Below are 17,538 nucleotides of genomic sequence, written 5' to 3'. Positions count from 1 at the left end.
TGTGGCTGCAGAGGAGAGGCTTCAGGAGAGCTGCTGATGAGACGTTTATATGGAAGTGGCCACTCTGTCACAGATAGAGACACACTGATGACTGGATTATCATGGATTATAATTATCAAACATGCAAAACATTTATGTTTCTTTTATTTTTTAATGAATTGCTCAGGTGTGTTTGCAAATGAACCATTGCATTCATTAAGGGCCTAATGTGCCTCATGACAGGGTCACTTTACTGTAGAGCTGCAACGATCAGTCCAGTAATCAATCAGTCATGTGAAAGAAAATTAATTAGCAATTATTTGGATAATCAGTTAATTGTTTCAGTCATTTTTCAAGCAACAATGTCAAACTTTTGCTGGTTCCAGCTTCATAAATGTCAGAATTTGCAGCTTTTCTTTGTTATTTATGGTAGAAATGACAAGTCTTTGGGTTTTGGACTGTTTGAAGTCGTCAGTTTGGGCACTTTGGGAAATTATGGCGAGAATCTTTAACATTTTTTTTTACATTCTATAGATTCAACAATTAATTAATGGTGAAAATAATGGTCAGACTATTCGAAAAATTTGTGTTGTGATCTAAATGATGTTTCAATAACAGAAAAACTGTTAAGAAAAACTGATGGACAAAGTGTATCGGTAGCGTCAGCACAGAAAGAGATCCTGGTCACTCATCACTTAGATTAGCACAGTCCCAGAGCTGGAGAAAGGTCATTATCATTCTGGTATGATGGGGAAAAAACACTGGCTTCTTTGGATTTCTTTAAACCAATCAGAGTTGTCCTGGGTGGCGCTGAGTCCAGGATGCAGCGAGGGTGTCCTTGCAAAACAGTGTTAGGGGGCAACCTGTTTATGTGGAATGTAGGACTGGCATTACAATGGCTGGATCCCTGCAGATGAACCGAGCAGGCCTGCCTTACTGCTCTAATAGTGGGCTTATACCACCAGCCTACGTCTTCCTGTGAGCCAGACCAGACACTGCTCAAACCCTAAAATGTCTGACGAGTCTGACAGTGGAATTATGGTTAAGATTAACAAGTGGACAAAAGAGACGCATCTGTCAGCAGCGACAGGAAAATCTTCAGGTTGAATCTCCTCTGACAGATATTCAAATATCTTTCACAGTCATAGTCAAAGGTCACGCAATCACTCTGACACTTACAGACTTTTGTCAAACACAAAGGCAGCTGCTGCACTGACGCTGCAGGCTACCAAATTCACTTTAACCCGTCAAAACCGAATTCAAGTGTCAAAATTAAGACCCTGAATATCTTTGTTACAGATACATCCTGCTCAAAACCTGCAACAGTTTACCAAGAATGAGTCTGAATTTGTTAGATACCGATGACGAATGTTTCATTTTGTGTTTGTGCACAACGGCTGTGAACCTCTAAAGGGTTACAGAGCGCCTGGCAGGGTCAGTGTGTGTGTGTGTGTGTGTGTTAGTGGGATAGGGGGTGAGGACAGCAGTAAGGTAATAGTACCGTTTTAGTCATCAGTGATATGAACTGCTGGGGTCCCTGAGTCAGCAGTGTGTGTGTATGTGAGCATTAACGGTGTGTGTGTGTGTGTGTGTGTGTGTGTGCATGCATGTGTTCATGGCAGGGTCAACCCAGGGCCTTGCAGCGCAGAGAGGAAAAACAGAGCTGAAACCTTGCAGGTGCTTGGCTTTGCAGATGCCGCACGGGTCAATGTCATCAATTATCAGTGAGGTTTTGTTTTTCTTGTATCAGATTTATGCTGAGAGACACACGAACAGGCGGAAAACGACTGTTATTATTGGATGTTTTTGGATTTGTTGCTTTAGTTTGGTTCAGTTTTAGCAAACATTCAGGATTTCATGTTGCAGATACTCTTGTGTATTCAGACTCAAACATTCTTTTTGTATTGAGTATGAGCCTGTCGATTAACTAGCACCTTTTCTCTTTATTACCTGTCTAAACTTGTTTATTGCTCTTGCCTTTCCAGATGCAGTGTAATCATTTTCTCTGCAATGTTTTGATACGTCTGTCTTCGTTGTGCCTCAAGGACAGATTTCCCATGCAGGACATGAAAGAGCTTCAAGAGCATCTCAGCTTGAACCAGAGGAGAAGGAGCTTTCATTGTTGCACCTCTGCAAAGCTTTCATCTATTTAAAGCTGTTTTTTAATTCATGTTTGATTTGACTGTGATCTAACAATTGTAAATTTGCTGTTCTGTACATTCACAACTGCAATTAAAGAAACAATCACCTTATAAATGAAAAATGCTTGTTTCTTAAATAATGACAAATTATTTTAAAGATGTAAATATAAGCTAAAGTGTGCATAAACTCTGCTGATCTAAAGATCCTCTGACAGCATCAGTGAACATTAGATACACAGATATATTATTGTCTATTGTTAGTCTGTGGTAGTGATTTGAATTCTGCCCTTGAGCTCATATTTTGATTACAGATCAAATCATTTGTGACCTTTTTGTTCAGTAATTTGAAGCCACAGGAGATCATGAACTATCACTCATTATAACATACATTAGATTGAGTTTTATACCCTTTTTTTAATAAGTGTTCACACACTAAAAGGCAGGTAAATTCTTTTACCTTAAAATCAGGCAAGTTTATCCACTATCTTCCCTGAGATGAAGCTATTTGTTGAGCTAAGGCAGGGGATCCAGAACCGTGTCCTCCTTTGGTCATTTAAGGAATCCAAGTCTTTCAGAGACAATCGCACATGCTCTGTTGCGACAAACAGCCGGCATTTGTCGCCTCCGTCCTCGTGTTCTTCTTTGTCCCGGAGTCAGCTGTTCGAAGCTGATCCACACTTTCTTCTTCTGTCCCCTGGGACCGTCAGGAGCGTTTGATTCATCTCCAGCAGCTACTCAGCTCAGAGTCATCTTAGCTTCACAGATCCTGCGGGACAAAAATGAAATCAGGCAAACGGAAGAGAAAAAAATGCAAACAAGAAAAACTGATGCTGCAGGATCAAGGGTGCCTTCATGTGAGGACAGAAAGTTCCCTGACACCATCTCTTATGACTGTGTATCATCTATGTGTGTGTGTGTGTGTGTGCGTGCGTGACACACACACACACACACACACACAGCAGGGTGTCACTGCTGGAGCTGAGGGCCTGTGTAACTTTATCTCCCTCCACACAGACAATGGACAGACAGTCACCTCGCTAAGTGACATAACACACAGTTATAGCCGTGGAAGCCTCACGCCTGTCAGATCCTACAGTTACTGCAGTTGCTCTTGAGTTTCAGACACTTAAGATGAACACTTTATCCTGTGACGCCTGCGTGCAAACTGTTCTGCTGCTGGAGAACATAAACAAACGTGTTCTCTAGGAGTGCGCGCGTGTTTGTGCATGTGTGTGTGTCACTCACTGCTGCTCGTGGTCTTCTGGTAGGTGAGCGTGCACATTGTGGTTTCCTCTCTTCCCACCTCGTGCTTCTCTTTTCTCTCCTCATATCAACATGGCCTCTTCTCATTTTCTGTCTTATCTTCTTGGTCTCTTCTCCTCTTCCTCTTCTCTCCTCTCTATCGTCTCCTCTGCAGACTCCTGGAGTATCTGTTGCTGTGAGTGTGTTGCCCCTGACACCTGAGAAACCAAGAAGCGAGCGGCTTCTATTTTAACCACCTCACTGCCAAATATCAAGCTAATTATCACCCAGTCCTATGCTTGGGCAACTTGGATGCTGAGAAACTACAAAGCCTGTTTCAGCAAAATGAATGGAACAGCTGCCAGGAATAATATTGAGCAATTAACAAAGCATTGTGTTTCTTTCATTTCATTGCCTGATTAATTGTATAGTGTTTAGAACGTCAAACAATTGTAGAAAATGTTTGTCACAATTTCTCAGAGCCCAAAAAATGCTTCTTTTATTCAGCCAGTCATCCAAAACCCTGAGACTCTTCATTAACAATCATTAATGACAAAGAAATCAGCAAATCCTTACATTTAAGAAGCTGGAACCAGCAAATGTTCTGCATTTTTTCTTGAAAAATGACTAAAACAATGAATTGATCATCAAAATAGTTGGCAATAAATTTTCTTTCCGTCGACATAATGATTATTCATTCGGCCAGCAGATGAATGGAGCCTATGAGGTGACTGTCAGACAAATATCCCAAAATATGGCCTTCCTTGTACAATACATTGGCTTTATATTGTTGATTGATCATTCCTGTAATAAAATAGTACTTTTGCATACTCTTCTGTATGTTTAAATACCGCAGCTTCATTTCCCATACCTCTGTGTAACAGGACACGTTACATGACAATATTATTTTCAAACATTTTGCCAAACTAACTGAAAAAATACTGTATATATGCTTCATTATCCCTGTGAGCTACATACTACCTATATTAATTATACCATATTTTTATACTTATTAAGTAGAAATATGTCAAGGTTGAATATATTAGTGTATGTTACCATGTATATTCAGTTGTATAAACCAGTACTAAATAACAATATTCCTGCTTTATATTAACATGTTCAATCAAATGATAGTCCCAGGTCACATTGGTTGCACAAAAATAATGGCAAAAATGTTGAGACATTCTCATTCTCAACGTTTTTTATTTCTATATAATTTCAAAAACTTACATTAAAAAGAAACTTAAATTCTATAGAAATATGTCAAACTTAAGTTCAAACAAAGTAAAATATTAAGTAATAAATGATCAATTACCTTTCGATCTAATGAGGTAGATGTTTCGTCTATCTACAATCTTCCTTGAAAGCCAAACGTCAGGCATCTACTGCTCTTGTCTGTGATGGGAAACACCACACATGCGCAGTTACAAGTTCCCGTAAAAGAATGCCGATGTGGCCGCTGTGACATATAACTTTTATTTCGCCGGCAGTTTTAACAGCAAATTGTTGCAATGAAACTTTTTATACTGGTTTTCTTTTGTGTCTGCGGTTTTGTTAAGGCAGACGAAGACGAGAGACTGCCGAATAAATGCGAAGGTAGGACGAAGAAGTGACACCGGCTAGCTGTTATGATGCTATTTATGTGGCTTTATAACATCAGTATGGCATTTGTTTACGAAGTTTTGTCTCCTCGAGTGTCTGCCTAAACTCTTTGACATGTACATGAATGTAAACTAGTTTTTCTGGCACTTTATTGCTGTATTTCTCCTGTCTGTCAGTGTGTAAGTTTCTGACATTAGAGCTGCAGGATGCTCTGGAGAAAACTGGTCGCTCCAAAGAAGTCCTGGAGGTGGGAGAAGTGCTGGACACGGGCAAGAGAAGGAGAAAGATAAAATACAACACCTCGTAAGTACTCTCAGGGGAATTTCACTTGTAATGTGAAGAGAAGACACCCTGAAGACGAGATATTATAAGAAAAAGCTGCATCAAAGCACTCTGGATAAGAGATCTCTGGTAAAATAACCCCAGTGATGTGGACTGACTGCATTCAATAAGCTGAGGAGTGTTCCTCATGATGATGATGATGATGATGATCTTCTGATTACAGGGAAACTCGTCTGACTGAGGCGGTTGACAACATATGTGAACGCATCCTGCAGTATAACGTCCACGCAGAGAGGCCCGGCAGCCTCCGATACGCCAAGGTGCAGTTAACCTGCCTGTTTTTTTGTTATCTTGTCATTTGCAAACATTTACATCACTGTGTGTCGCAGGCTGACAGCTAGTTGGTTTGTGTGTTCTGCAGGGCGCCAGTCAGACCATGACGACTCTGAAGAACCTGGTCCACAAAGGAGTTAAAGTGGACTTGGGTCTGCCGTATGAGCTGTGGGACGAACCCTCTGTGGAGGTGTCGGACATGAAAAAACAGGTAGGAGGGTGTGTGTGTGTGTTTGACTGCCTGCTGTAAATGTGGAAAACACAGTATAACTCTTCAGTATATTAATTTAAAAAGGTTGTATGCAAATGTATTCATGGGCATGTAGTCAAAAGCATCAGATTTGTGGGAGTGAGTGTGCAGAAGTTTGCACACAACTCATTTATTTTACAACCCTCAATTGAACTAAAATGAACAATTTATTATAAACACTATTTCCAAAAAATCTGTAAAAGCAGAGGAGGGACATTCTATAGTCAACAGCTGTACTGAAAACCAGAAAAACACCTGTTCAGGATACATAACATTAAAAACATATCTAGTAGTTTACCTGCTTTCGACTACATGAAATTGTGTGTGTGCGTTGCTCAGTGTGAGACGATGCTGGAGCAGTACGAGGAGGTTGTGGAGGACTGGTACTTCCATCATCAGGACCAGAGGCTCGAGAACTTCCTCTGTCAGAGCCACGTCCTCAAGGCATCAGAGCAAGGTAGACGACCCAAAGAAAGTGGTGGTCCAACGCTGCTACGAATGTTTTAATCCCTGCAGCTCTGGAACACATTCAACCTCATAACTACACATACTTTTAATAAAGAAATTGAGATTATAATGTTGAGTGAGATGTATAAACTTAAAAAAGAGAAATCAACAAACAGAGAATGTGACCAAAACCCCACAATTTAATATAAAAAAACTAATTATCAGAGAAAAATGCTGTTGGATAAAAGCTCACACTTCCCTCTGCTGAAAATAAACTATGCACTGTAGCTCAAACCTCCTCTCGCACGTGTGTGTGTTTTTTCTCTCCCGCCCTCAGAATGTATGAAGGAGGCGTGGAAAGGAGACATGGGGACCAAAGGAGGGGCCGAGGAGGCGGTGAGCGACAGCACAGAAGAGGAGGGAACCAGTGAGAAGGAGGGAAAGACGCACGACGCTGGGGAGCTGTGAGCAAAAACATTTTCAAGAAGGCAAACGCAGGAGACAATGACACAACCTCAGTTTTCAGCCTTTGGCCTGATGTCACATACGGTCATCATACACTATATTTGGTGCCAAAAACTTTGTTAGAGTTCACGCTGGGAGTTGTGATAATGATGCTTTACAGACTTTCTTGTGTAAGTTTTATATGAGTGGTGTCAACCTTTTAAGAACTGTTGCACCTTTTTAAACACTCAGCTATTTGGATTAATGTTTGAAGCCTTTACCATGAATGTTCGAGACCTTTCCACTGTTATATTATGTGTAAACGCTGTTACATCTCTCCTTAAGCCAACACTACATGGTACATATCAGTATTTTTTACCTGGAATTGTAGTCTTTAAATGAAATATGTACAGTTTTTACATTGTGAATAAAATGTTTTTTTTATTACACTTGGATGTTCAGTTTCTTTGCATTTTATTGCAGAAAAATGTCTTTGAATAACATGAAAGAACATTTTTTTTTAGTCAGTGATGCTGCAGGTCACTAATAAAGGATGATTAGTCTCAGGTGTGTTCCTGTTGACAGCTGCTTTGAAGCTATCAGAGAAGTTTTGAATCAAGATCCACAATGCCTCCTTTCCGTGTTTACTTTACAGTTTCTCTATACATTCTGTCTAAACTAGAGACGAGTCGGTGCTACACTTATCAGAGCAAACCTCTGTTTCTGTCTTTCTCTGAGCTGGCTGCTCTCGAAGGAAACTCTTTGGATCAGGTAAACAAACCCAACTCTCACTCTGGAGATCACAAGGTCAAGACCTTTGTGGTGAAATGTGACGGGGACAGCGTGGAGGTTGTGATGAAAGCCTACCTGTTAGACCCGAGCCTGCCTGTGGAGCCCGAACACTTGAGGCTTGGACCCGTCAGCGCCGGGCGACGTCACTGCACGGCCAAAGTGTCTGGAAATGGGGAGTACATCATCAGAGCCCCTCTGACTGACTGTGGGAGTGAAGTGATGGTGAGCCTCTTAATGGAAATACAATGTCAGTTTGAATGGAGAGCAGGTGTTGATATGAAGGAGTGTTTTATGGATCATAGCCACTAAATGCTGCCACCTGGTGGTTCTATGCTTTTGCATGCAGTTCACCCAGAGTGCTGTGCTGTACAGCAACATCCTGCTGTATTCTCCAACATCACCTGGAAACATGTTTCAGGAGGGCGAAGGAGCTGCCGCTCCAGTGCGGTGTGAATATGAAAGGTGGAAGCAAACTATGTTTATGTGGAACTTCTCTTTTGTACTGCTAAAACAAAGAGAAATAAGAGTAAAACCTGCAAAGTTAAAGGCAACACTGATTTGGCTTCTCTGACAAAGCTTGGAGGCTTTTCCGGAGCAAAAACAGCAAAAGACACCTTTTAGTTTCCAGCCTTAAAGGATAGATTTACACTCACATTATCCTAAAACAAAACTTGCACCTCAATGTACCTTGTAATAGTTGTTGAGATGCTTGCTAAAAATGAAACACTGGCAAACTCTGTCATCTGTGTTCAGTTTTCATTGGTCTGGATCAGTTGCAGTCAAGTGCAGATCTGCTGAATGCAACATTAAAAACCTAAAAAAGACTAATTTATTCACCAGCAATTGGTCATCTGCTGCTGGCCACACTATTAACGCACACTTTAAAAATGTAATATTCTGCTTTTCTTTCATTTGCTATGGATTTGGAATGTAATGGAAATGCTCGCTGAAGTGACTGTGTTGCCTGGCTGAAATCGCTCCACCCCGCAGGAGGTACGCGGTGAGCAGCGGGGCCCTGAAACCAACCTGGAGTCCCCTAATCTCCACCCAGTCGATGCACCTCGACCTGGACTTCCATCTCAGGCTCATGACAGGTGAGCTGGCCTCCTTTGTGCTCTAAAAATGACCTCTTTCCGAATCATAGACCTGTCCAGAAATGTTAATTCCAGACTAGATTTAATTAGGTGTTTTTCAGCAAATAATAATGAAATTTCCCTGAATGAACCATTAAACTTATAAATATTTTTCTCATCTCTCCCCAGATGACTGGAGCAGTGAGAGAAAGTCATCTGTGTACTTCCTGGGTGAAACGGTCAACATTGAGGCCTCTGTAGATCATCATCCTCCTCTTCGTCTATATGTAGACAGCTGTGTGGCTACTCTGACCCCTGATGTGAACTCTTACCCCAGATACCCCTTCATAGACCACCAGGGGTGAGTGCTAATATCTTTAATGTCTACACTGGTTCCTCTAATCAAGTTTCTAAATGATAACTACTTCCTTTGAGCACGTTTCAGTCGCCCACATTGCCGGTTTAAATCCGTCCAGTTTCTATATCCTGTTATTATAAAATGTACCCAAATTACTGATGTAATAAAGGCTTGTGAGTTAAATCTGATATGGTTGGGTCTGTTCTTTGCAGATGTTTTACAGATTCCCAGCTGCATGGCTCTGGCTCCCGTTTCCTGCCCAGAGTCCACAACCAACTCCTCCAGATTGAACTCCAGCCTTTCCTCTTCCACCAGGACCACAGACACACCGTCAGCACTGATTTCACATGTTTTAATACACATTCATATCTACAGCATAAAGAAAACTGCCTTAGCATGTGTTGCACTGTCTCCTGTAGATATATATAACATGCTACCTGGAAGCAGAGCCCATTTCAAACAAGGACCCAGAGAAAAGGGCTTGTTCTTTTCTGAACGGGAGGTTGGTTTCATCATAACTCCTCTCTCATCCCACTTCTCTCTGTCCACTGTTAAAAATACATGACGAAATTCTTCTCAAAAACACGTCACACAAATGTTTTTTACCTGTCAAGGTGGCGGTCAGTGGATGGTGATGATCAGGCCTGTGTGAGCTGCAGTAGCAGTACCAAGTTAAACCACAAGAGGGCAGCGAGGAGCAAAGCAAAGCAGAGACAGCCTGGTACTGCTTCTGACAGCTGCATTCACACTGATTACTGTGTGCACAAAATGATCGGCTGATTAAATTAACTCAGATTTTCTGTCCTTGCAGAGCTGCACATGGAAACTAGTTTGGGTCCAGTGATATTTCTGACTACAGCATGAAAACACGAATATCTGCACAGAAGTCAACAGTTTCATAATTAAAAAAAAGTTTAAGCACCTGTGACATGAAAGAACAACTTTGTATCGTCTCACTGGCTCTGTTTGTATTCGTAGCGATGGGTAGAGAGGGAGGATCCTGGCACAACACCATTTTCAACAGCAACATAATTATTATCATTATTCTAAGCTTTTTTATACAGCTGTTTTCAAAACAAAATAATAAACTGCTTAACATTGTTGTCAGGTGTAATGAACAAATCTCCAAAAGTTGTTGGATATGTTTTGGGAATTTTTGCCTTTTGCAACTTTTTGAGCCTTTTTATTTTTACCTCAGATGTTGGTTAATTTACTTTTTTGGGGGGCTCCTGGATATAAAATAAAAGCAAAAACCAAATCCCGCAGGGAATCTGCAGTCTGATTGATTGAGTCGTCCCACTAGCTTTCATCTTTGCAGGATGCACTGTGGCCTAACCTTAATCTAATAGTCACAGTCTGGCCGGATTGGATCACTCAAACAAGGGAAACGTGTAACCGCTGATTGCCTTATTTTTCCATTAGTGGTTTATTTTTCAACCGTGTATTATAAAACTAAATATTGACATCTGTCAGCGGCACTCTTTTGAAATTACATGCCACTTATTTTGATGATTAAACTCCTACGAGACCAAACACAATATTTTTACCCTGTTACTCAGCCAGGTTATTGAGTGTTGACATTGGTGGTGATTTTTTCCCCTTTTTTCATCTTTTATTGGACAAAGTTTCATTTTCTCCGATTTGTTTCTCATTTAACTGTGAAACAAAAAAGGATCAAGGCCAGTTTTGCAATCAGGTACTTAAATTAAAATAAAAGTAAAGAACTACTTTGATTTTTGTGCTACTGGTAAATTTCTAAATGTGTGAAATGGACTAAAAGTCTAAATATTATGTACACTTGCATCTTAGAGCCTCAGGCTACTAAATGCATGTTTGAATATCTGGATTTCTTGCTCGTTACAAGCTATTTGTCATCAAGCTGCTCTCCTTTGAGAATAGGATGTTGTTTTATCCTCATGAGCAGAAGGTAAAACACTCTGGACAGTTGATTCTGATCTTGAGCCTCACATGCAGCAGGCTGACTTGCAGCTTACCGCTGAGTTTTTATTCAGTGCAGAACAACAGTCGTCTCTCCATCCAGCACCTGTCAACACTCCGAGACGCAGCGAAGGAAACTTGGACAAACAAAAACATTGCAATTGGATTCATGGCAAGCGGGATCATTTTCCACTCTGCTATTTTGGCCAACCATGTTTTAGAGCCAAAGCCTTCAGTCAAGGTTGCCTTTTTTTTTTTTTTTTTTTTTCTGAAGACATCTCTCTCCTTGCATTAAAAAAGGCAATGCTGTGTGTAGATTGTGTGGAAGAACAATCCCACTTTGTGTGTTTTTAATGCTACATCCAGATGTGATCATCTGGATCGAGCCTGTTGCGAGGTCCGGGACAGTTCATGTCAAAAGTCTGTCCATCATTTCCTTTCTGTCTCTACCGCTGTGTACACTGGAGAAGGTCAAGGGGGAGGGAACACGATCCCCTTGAAGATCTACTGAGACGAGGGAGGCGGCCCCTGAAATGACGGGACATGTGAGATACATCTCCAAGTTAATAGAGGATCCTCTTACAACCTCTGAACCTCAATATCCCAAAGAGAAACACACAATGAACTGTGCTAATTTATTTACTCTAATTGTTAAAGTTCCTCAGAGGATGCTGCTGTGCTGAAGGAGAAACATCAGCTCCACAAGACCAAAGGCTGGAACATGACGAGGGTAGAACTGAACGATTAAACATCAGTCTGCTGCGTACATACAGCACCAGAACAGCACAAAAGAGGACGCATAATTTAGCATTTTTATACAGACATTTAAATGTAATGCAAGAGATGATTTATGTTTTCCAGTAATGCTGGAATCACCTCAAATGGAAAGTGCATCGCAACATTTCCTATTAGGGTGGAAAACAAGTGAGATATATATCCAGTATCAGCATTTTTACAACCTGCCAGGTACGTTCATTCACAACATTTCCTCATTATGTTTACACAAATCAAAATTCAGTCAGCATCACGTCTCCCTCAAAACATATTTGCTGTAACAAATTAGTCATATATAAACTTAGCTTTGAGGACCTGTTGCTACTGTGATCCTCTTCAAAGCAGTTGGCTTCACAGGTACTAGCTCAGCTGTTTTTGTACATGTGTATATAACAGTGTCATCCACATACATTGGCAATTCTACCCCATAATACTGGTGTGAGAAATCATTAATTTTTAGGCTAAATAGCAGGGGGCTTAACACTGATCCCTGAGGTACACCTAAAAATTGGGACCCCACCTGTAAGATTCAGATTCTTCCAGATTAATTTACTGTTATCTTTGTATTCATTTTATTTAATAATAAAGTAATATTTAGTAAATCTCAGTTCTTGAATAATTTTTGTTCATGTACCGTAATCCTTTATAAATCAACATTTCTGTATCTTGTCTAGATTTCACCTCTTTCCTTAATGCTGAATCTCTGTTCTTCATCAGTTTCCACATATTTTCATTAAACCAGGGCAGATTACTTTCACTTTTGGATGTTTTTCTGGACCTTTGTAGTAAATCTTTCACTTACTGAGTTAACACCACTTGAAAATGTACTACAGCCATCTTTCATGTCATCACAGGATAGTACATCATCCCATTTGTGGTACCAAAAGATGCATTTAAGGGTTATTTAAGAGCATTCATGCTGCTTCTGTTCTCCAGTAACTGTGGATGTGACTGAATATAATTTCTATATATTATATCTTCACATATCTGATTATTAACCTAAAGTACAATGACTTGTTTTAGCACTTTAAATATTTAAGCACAGCTAATCCATCAAACAGACACCCATGTATTGTGAAATCTGCTCTTATTCTGTCAGGGTGGCTTAATGTTGGCTTTTATAATTACACCTCCATGGTATTTTGTTTATTATGATTCGAGGCTGTCAGCACACTCTTAGCTGCAGGGTGCAAACTTTGGCAGAAAAGCACCTGTCAAGGACCAGCTGAAGTGTTTTGTTAAGCAGTTAAACATTTTCTCGTATCATTTTTCGGGATGATTTCTGTTATCACTTAGTATTTCTGGAATCATTCAATAAATGGCACCATTTTAGTTCCAACTCCGTTTAAGCTCGCTGAAGTCTCTTGTGTCTTCGTGTTTATGCTGCCAAAGTGCAATATTGACGCATAAATGTGCTGTTTCACCCCTCAATTTACTTTATTGCACTTGTCCTGCGTCCAAGGATAGCATTTCTTAACTGCACTGTAACTACTAGAGACGCACACACACACTCAAACACACACATGCACACGAAGCACACCTGGGGAAACATTCCTCGGGGGAAGTCATCAATCAGTTTTATGGCTTTCTCTGGGAAAGTTTCCTCCTCTCCAATCAAGCGTCTTCCCACCCGTCGCCCTCCTCCTCCTCCTCCTGCTCGATTCTCTTTCTTATATTTCCATCTGTATCAGTTTTGGGCCACATCTGAGAACGTTCCACTCCAGCCAATTAACTTCAACTACTTTTCCTATTCCACAGAGGGATAATTGGAGCGAACCGGCGAGTGGGATCTTTGCCTGGTCGATACGAGATAAGACTTTTGTGACTGGCTTTCCTCTGTGGTCTCAATTTGCCCGCCAGCGGCGATAAACTTGGTGGAGGATCTGCTCAGTGTAAAAAAATGTCCCTAACGAGCCATGAAATGTTTAATTGAGTCTTAAAAAATTCTAGTTTTGAATAGAGGAAAAGTGACTTGAATGTGAAAAGATGCCACTTGTCTTTAAAAGCAGATCAACCTGTTTCAGGAGCTTTTTCCCCTCAAGTGTGTTGACATTTCCTCCATAGCTTGTAACAACAAGTACAGTAAAATGGTCTATTTTCAGATAAATGATGACATTCAGCCTGCCAACAAGTGACTAATGTGTTATCAGTGGTGGCAGAAATGTGCAGATCCTTCACTTTAAAGGCCTCAAAAACCTGTTAATCAATTAGCCTCTTATTAGGAGCGATGACATCCTACAAAAACACAAGTGAAAGCAGTTTTGGTTATTTACATTCAGAGATTTTTAGATTCTGGGCTCCTCTTAATATTAAACTACACTTAAATCATCAACTTTGACTGTTGCTAATTTAGTCATATATTTAATGCTGCAGATAAATAGTAATGATTTTAAATGATATTTTCAGGGGCTTTAGATTAAAGCAGACAAACAGTTAAGCAAGTGCATAAGTATTATGAAAATTATATGTGTATCAAAACTATGCATTACACAAAATAGTCCCTTTCAAAGTGATGCATTATTATTATCATTATTATATAGGCAATTTGATCTCACTGGGTAATTTAATCTGTGCATCATGTAACAAGCTGACAGTGATGGAGGAAATATCCAGATCCTTCACTCAGCAGATCATATGTTTTCTGTGTAAAATCATAATATACAAAGTAGCTAAAAAGTGTAATTCTTTCCTGCAGTGAAGTAAAAGTATATGGTAGCATAAAACGGTAATAGCCTGTTGAAGTCAGACAAATTTGTTTTCAAATTTACTTTCCACTGTTTAAATGAACGGTAGAAAGGTCTTCTGTGCAGCCATGATAAACTTTGGGAGAAATAAGTTTGCGATTGAGATCCAGTGAGAACATGTCCTGCACTAGGCAACATATTATATTATTTACTATCATTTAGAGGCAAAAAGGTCAATTAGACACACAAAGGGTGAGGATGGCATGCAGCAAGAAGGAATACTGAGTCAATGTTAGAAATATTTCAAACCTGAAATCAGCAAAGAAAATAATAATTAACTGCAAAGGGTTGTCAGACAGTTCAATCACGACCTTGATTGGGTTTGATGGATATGTGAGTCGGTTTGGCAGAGGTGCGCTGCGCGTCAAGCAGGACGCGCCTCCTCTCGAGGTGGGAGCACTTGGCTCACTTCAGTTACTATAAGGAGAGACTCACCTCCCAGCTGATCCCGTTAATTTGTCTTCCTCCCCTCCTCCTACCCGCTGTGTTGCCCCCTCTCGGCAGCTCTGTCCTCTGCTCTGCTCCCCTGCAGACGCGCCGGAGCTGGATGTCCGGACACTTGCCGCGCTTCTCTTAATGCTCAGGAGGGACCGCAGGAGCAGAAGTCAGGAGAAGGAGAATCAGTGGGACTCACATGGTGAGCTGTCATCGATTTCTTCCTCTTACAGAATGTTTATTGGTTTATTGAGTCTGATCTCGAAGCTGTTTGTGAGCTTTTATCTGCGCTGAAGTCGCGCGTAAAGACAGTGTGATCTTGTTTTTTTGTCACTGTAATAGACGGAAAAGATCAGGCAGAAATTTCTAGAAATTTATTTGCCAAGTGTTGCTTAAATTCCCTCAGAGGAGCATTTATCACCGCGTTGTGTTTGCAGGTCACCGGCTGTCTAACAATTCACCAAACGGAACAAGTAGCCGGATAGTTTCCGCGACATCGCCGCTCAGCTCATCTCTAGAAATTCAGCCGATAGCCGAGTATCTTATCATAGATTTTTTTTATCTATTTATTTGTTATTATACATTATTTAAAGGCGGAAATATCTGGTTATTTACTTTTATTGAACTGTATTTGACTGATTTTAGTGCAGGCCAAATGGATAATTGTGCTGTTCTTTTATATATTTATTTTTATTACTCATGTAAGCATTAATCCAAAATTGGCATTCCTTTCTTTAAAAATCAGGACTGAATGTCCTCATAACTCATCAACATTCAACAACTTTTTCACACAAAATGTTCCTGCATGTTGCGGCTGGGACAATCCCACCTTTATTATGATGTAGGCAAATGAAATTATTACGTATGCAATTACTTTTATCACTGCGTCCTTTTGTTGCAAATTAAATAGAATATGAAACCACAAACGTTGAGTACAACGCGACAATAGCACCGTTTTTAATTACCTGGACTTAAAATATTTAACACATCAAAGAACAATTACCACATTTTGAGAAAACCTGAATGAAGCTGTTGATCAGGCCTCACACTGTAAATATTATTGTTCCTCTCTGAGATAAAGCTAATTGGCTGCAGCCAATTTCCGCTTAACAAGTGCAATTAGCTGTGCAGAATGGAGGTAATTAGTCCCCGGGCTTCGCTGTTAGCCCCTGCCAGAGTCAACAGACCGAATATGATAAACATTTGTGTTTAATGAACCGAAGCAAGTGAATCATTATTCTCACGTTCTTTAAACGCAACGCCCGCAACCTGCGCGTGACTGTAGGGTGTTTTCCTTTTAAGGTCCGTCTGCAGTTGATTAGTTTTCTTAAAATCCCTTTGCAGCACTTGCATCCATGAGAAAATATACCGTACTTGCTTTAATAGACACATAAGGCTTCTCTTTTGTAAAGATATAGGGGCGTGTATTTCTAGGTCGTGCCGTTTTACAGTCGGGGCCTTGGTGGTGAAAATTAATTAAAACAGGCTGTTGTTTATGTGTTTTTTATATAATCTGATATCCAATTTTAATAATAAATAAGCCAACAAATGATTGGTGTTTTTCATTTGTTTTTGTGCTGCAGTGTGTGCCTGTTTTTGTTTTACCGCCTGCTCTTTATTAACCTCTTGTGTTGGACTGTGTGATTTTAATTAACATGCAATTACAACCAGAGGCCTTACTTTCACTTCCATCATGACAGAGGTTGACTTTGGCGGGACTGCGACACGGAATCACAATGATTTCATTTCCATCTGTTTTTCAATATCAACATGTGAAGCTGGAGCTGCTGGAGAGCGTCTTGCCAACTTGCATGAGGCTGTAAAGGGGGGGTGGAGAATTGACAGGAAACTCGCTTTCAAATATCAAGTGGGTAACATGTGTTTCTTTATTCAAAAAATGAAGTAAGCAGGGCTCACGGGTCAGTGCAGAGGCAGAGACACCCTCCATGTGTCTGTGGAGGTACAGTTGGCCCCTGGGGGCCCCGCACATGCACCGGACTGGCAGTTTGTTGGAGGTGCAAACGTGAAGGACAGAGGCCTTTAGCTAAAGATACAAGCAGCGATAATCCATTTTGTGCTGTCTGTTGCTTTCACCTCCGGGGGCTGCCCCACTAAAATTAGATTATTACACCTAAAACGAAGCTCCTGGAATCTGCTCCGTGTGGAATAACACACACATGGGCTTCGACTGTGCAGGCAGGAATGCGGTTTGAGAATACAGAGCGCATACGTAGCCTTTCTCTTCTCACCCGAAGCCCAGTGTTGTATTTCTGACCGGCTGAGGACAATTGCAAATTAACAAAGGTGTCAGCGTGGTAACATGCAACAACAGGTGCCTTGGTTCAGCTTCAAACATGTAGGATACAAGAGAGAGCTTATATAATTGATCATATTTATTTAAAGGCTCCGTGTCTTAGAGCAGAGCTGCAGCGCAGAACCCTGGGAAGTCTTCCCAGCGACCGTCGGCCTGATTTAAAACCGTCTCTTCAAACTGCACGGTTTATTTGTGCAAGCCACAATTTGGCCTCGTGAAACTCATCAACAAGTAGCAAAGCAATTTGAATTTAACATATTTGCCTCCGTCTCGCTCGCCAGAGCTGCTGCCCATGACGAGGAATGTTAAAATGTGTGAGACAGGCCAAATCCAGCTCATCTGCTCACCAGAACGGCAGCAGACCCAGACAGGCCCACAGCTCTAAAGTGT

The 17,538-nt window shown here is 40.7% G+C and overlaps 2 protein-coding genes across 2 annotated transcripts; both read left to right on the top strand.

The window, feature by feature from the left end:
- Positions 1-4,791: 4,791 nt before the first annotated feature.
- Positions 4,792-7,169, top strand: cnpy4 (canopy FGF signaling regulator 4). Its single transcript, XM_041965428.1, has 6 exons — positions 4,792-4,958; positions 5,141-5,267; positions 5,470-5,566; positions 5,668-5,790; positions 6,169-6,286; positions 6,614-7,169. The coding sequence occupies exons 1-6, from the start codon at positions 4,874-4,876 to the stop codon at positions 6,742-6,744; spliced, it is 681 nt and encodes a 226-aa protein (XP_041821362.1). The 5' UTR covers positions 4,792-4,873; the 3' UTR covers positions 6,745-7,169.
- A 178-nt stretch (positions 7,170-7,347) lies between these two features.
- LOC121626843 (zona pellucida sperm-binding protein 3-like) lies at positions 7,348-9,878 on the top strand. Its single transcript, XM_041965545.1, has 8 exons — positions 7,348-7,734; positions 7,859-7,974; positions 8,503-8,606; positions 8,775-8,946; positions 9,156-9,273; positions 9,363-9,445; positions 9,558-9,664; positions 9,755-9,878. The coding sequence occupies exons 1-8, from the start codon at positions 7,348-7,350 to the stop codon at positions 9,805-9,807; spliced, it is 1,140 nt and encodes a 379-aa protein (XP_041821479.1). The 3' UTR covers positions 9,808-9,878.
- Positions 9,879-17,538: the final 7,660 nt, after the last annotated feature.

Source organism: Chelmon rostratus, chromosome 23, assembly GCF_017976325.1.
Source record: "Chelmon rostratus isolate fCheRos1 chromosome 23, fCheRos1.pri, whole genome shotgun sequence".
Taxonomy (NCBI): domain Eukaryota; kingdom Metazoa; phylum Chordata; class Actinopteri; order Chaetodontiformes; family Chaetodontidae; genus Chelmon; species Chelmon rostratus.
This window is presented reverse-complemented; position numbering and strand designations above follow the sequence as displayed.

Coding starts and splice junctions, on each gene's coding strand:
- LOC121626843 (XM_041965545.1), top strand. CDS start 7,348: ATGCCTCCTTTCCGTGTTTACTTTACAGTTTCTCTATACATTCTGTCT. Junction 7,735..7,858: donor ACTGTGGGAGTGAAGTGATG/GTGAGCCTCTTA, acceptor TTTTGCATGCAG/TTCACCCAGAGTGCTGTGCT. Junction 7,975..8,502: donor GTGCGGTGTGAATATGAAAG/GTGGAAGCAAAC, acceptor TCCACCCCGCAG/GAGGTACGCGGTGAGCAGCG.
- cnpy4 (XM_041965428.1), top strand. CDS start 4,874: ATGAAACTTTTTATACTGGTTTTCTTTTGTGTCTGCGGTTTTGTTAAG. Junction 4,959..5,140: donor ACTGCCGAATAAATGCGAAG/GTAGGACGAAGA, acceptor CCTGTCTGTCAG/TGTGTAAGTTTCTGACATTA. Junction 5,567..5,667: donor GCAGCCTCCGATACGCCAAG/GTGCAGTTAACC, acceptor TGTGTTCTGCAG/GGCGCCAGTCAGACCATGAC.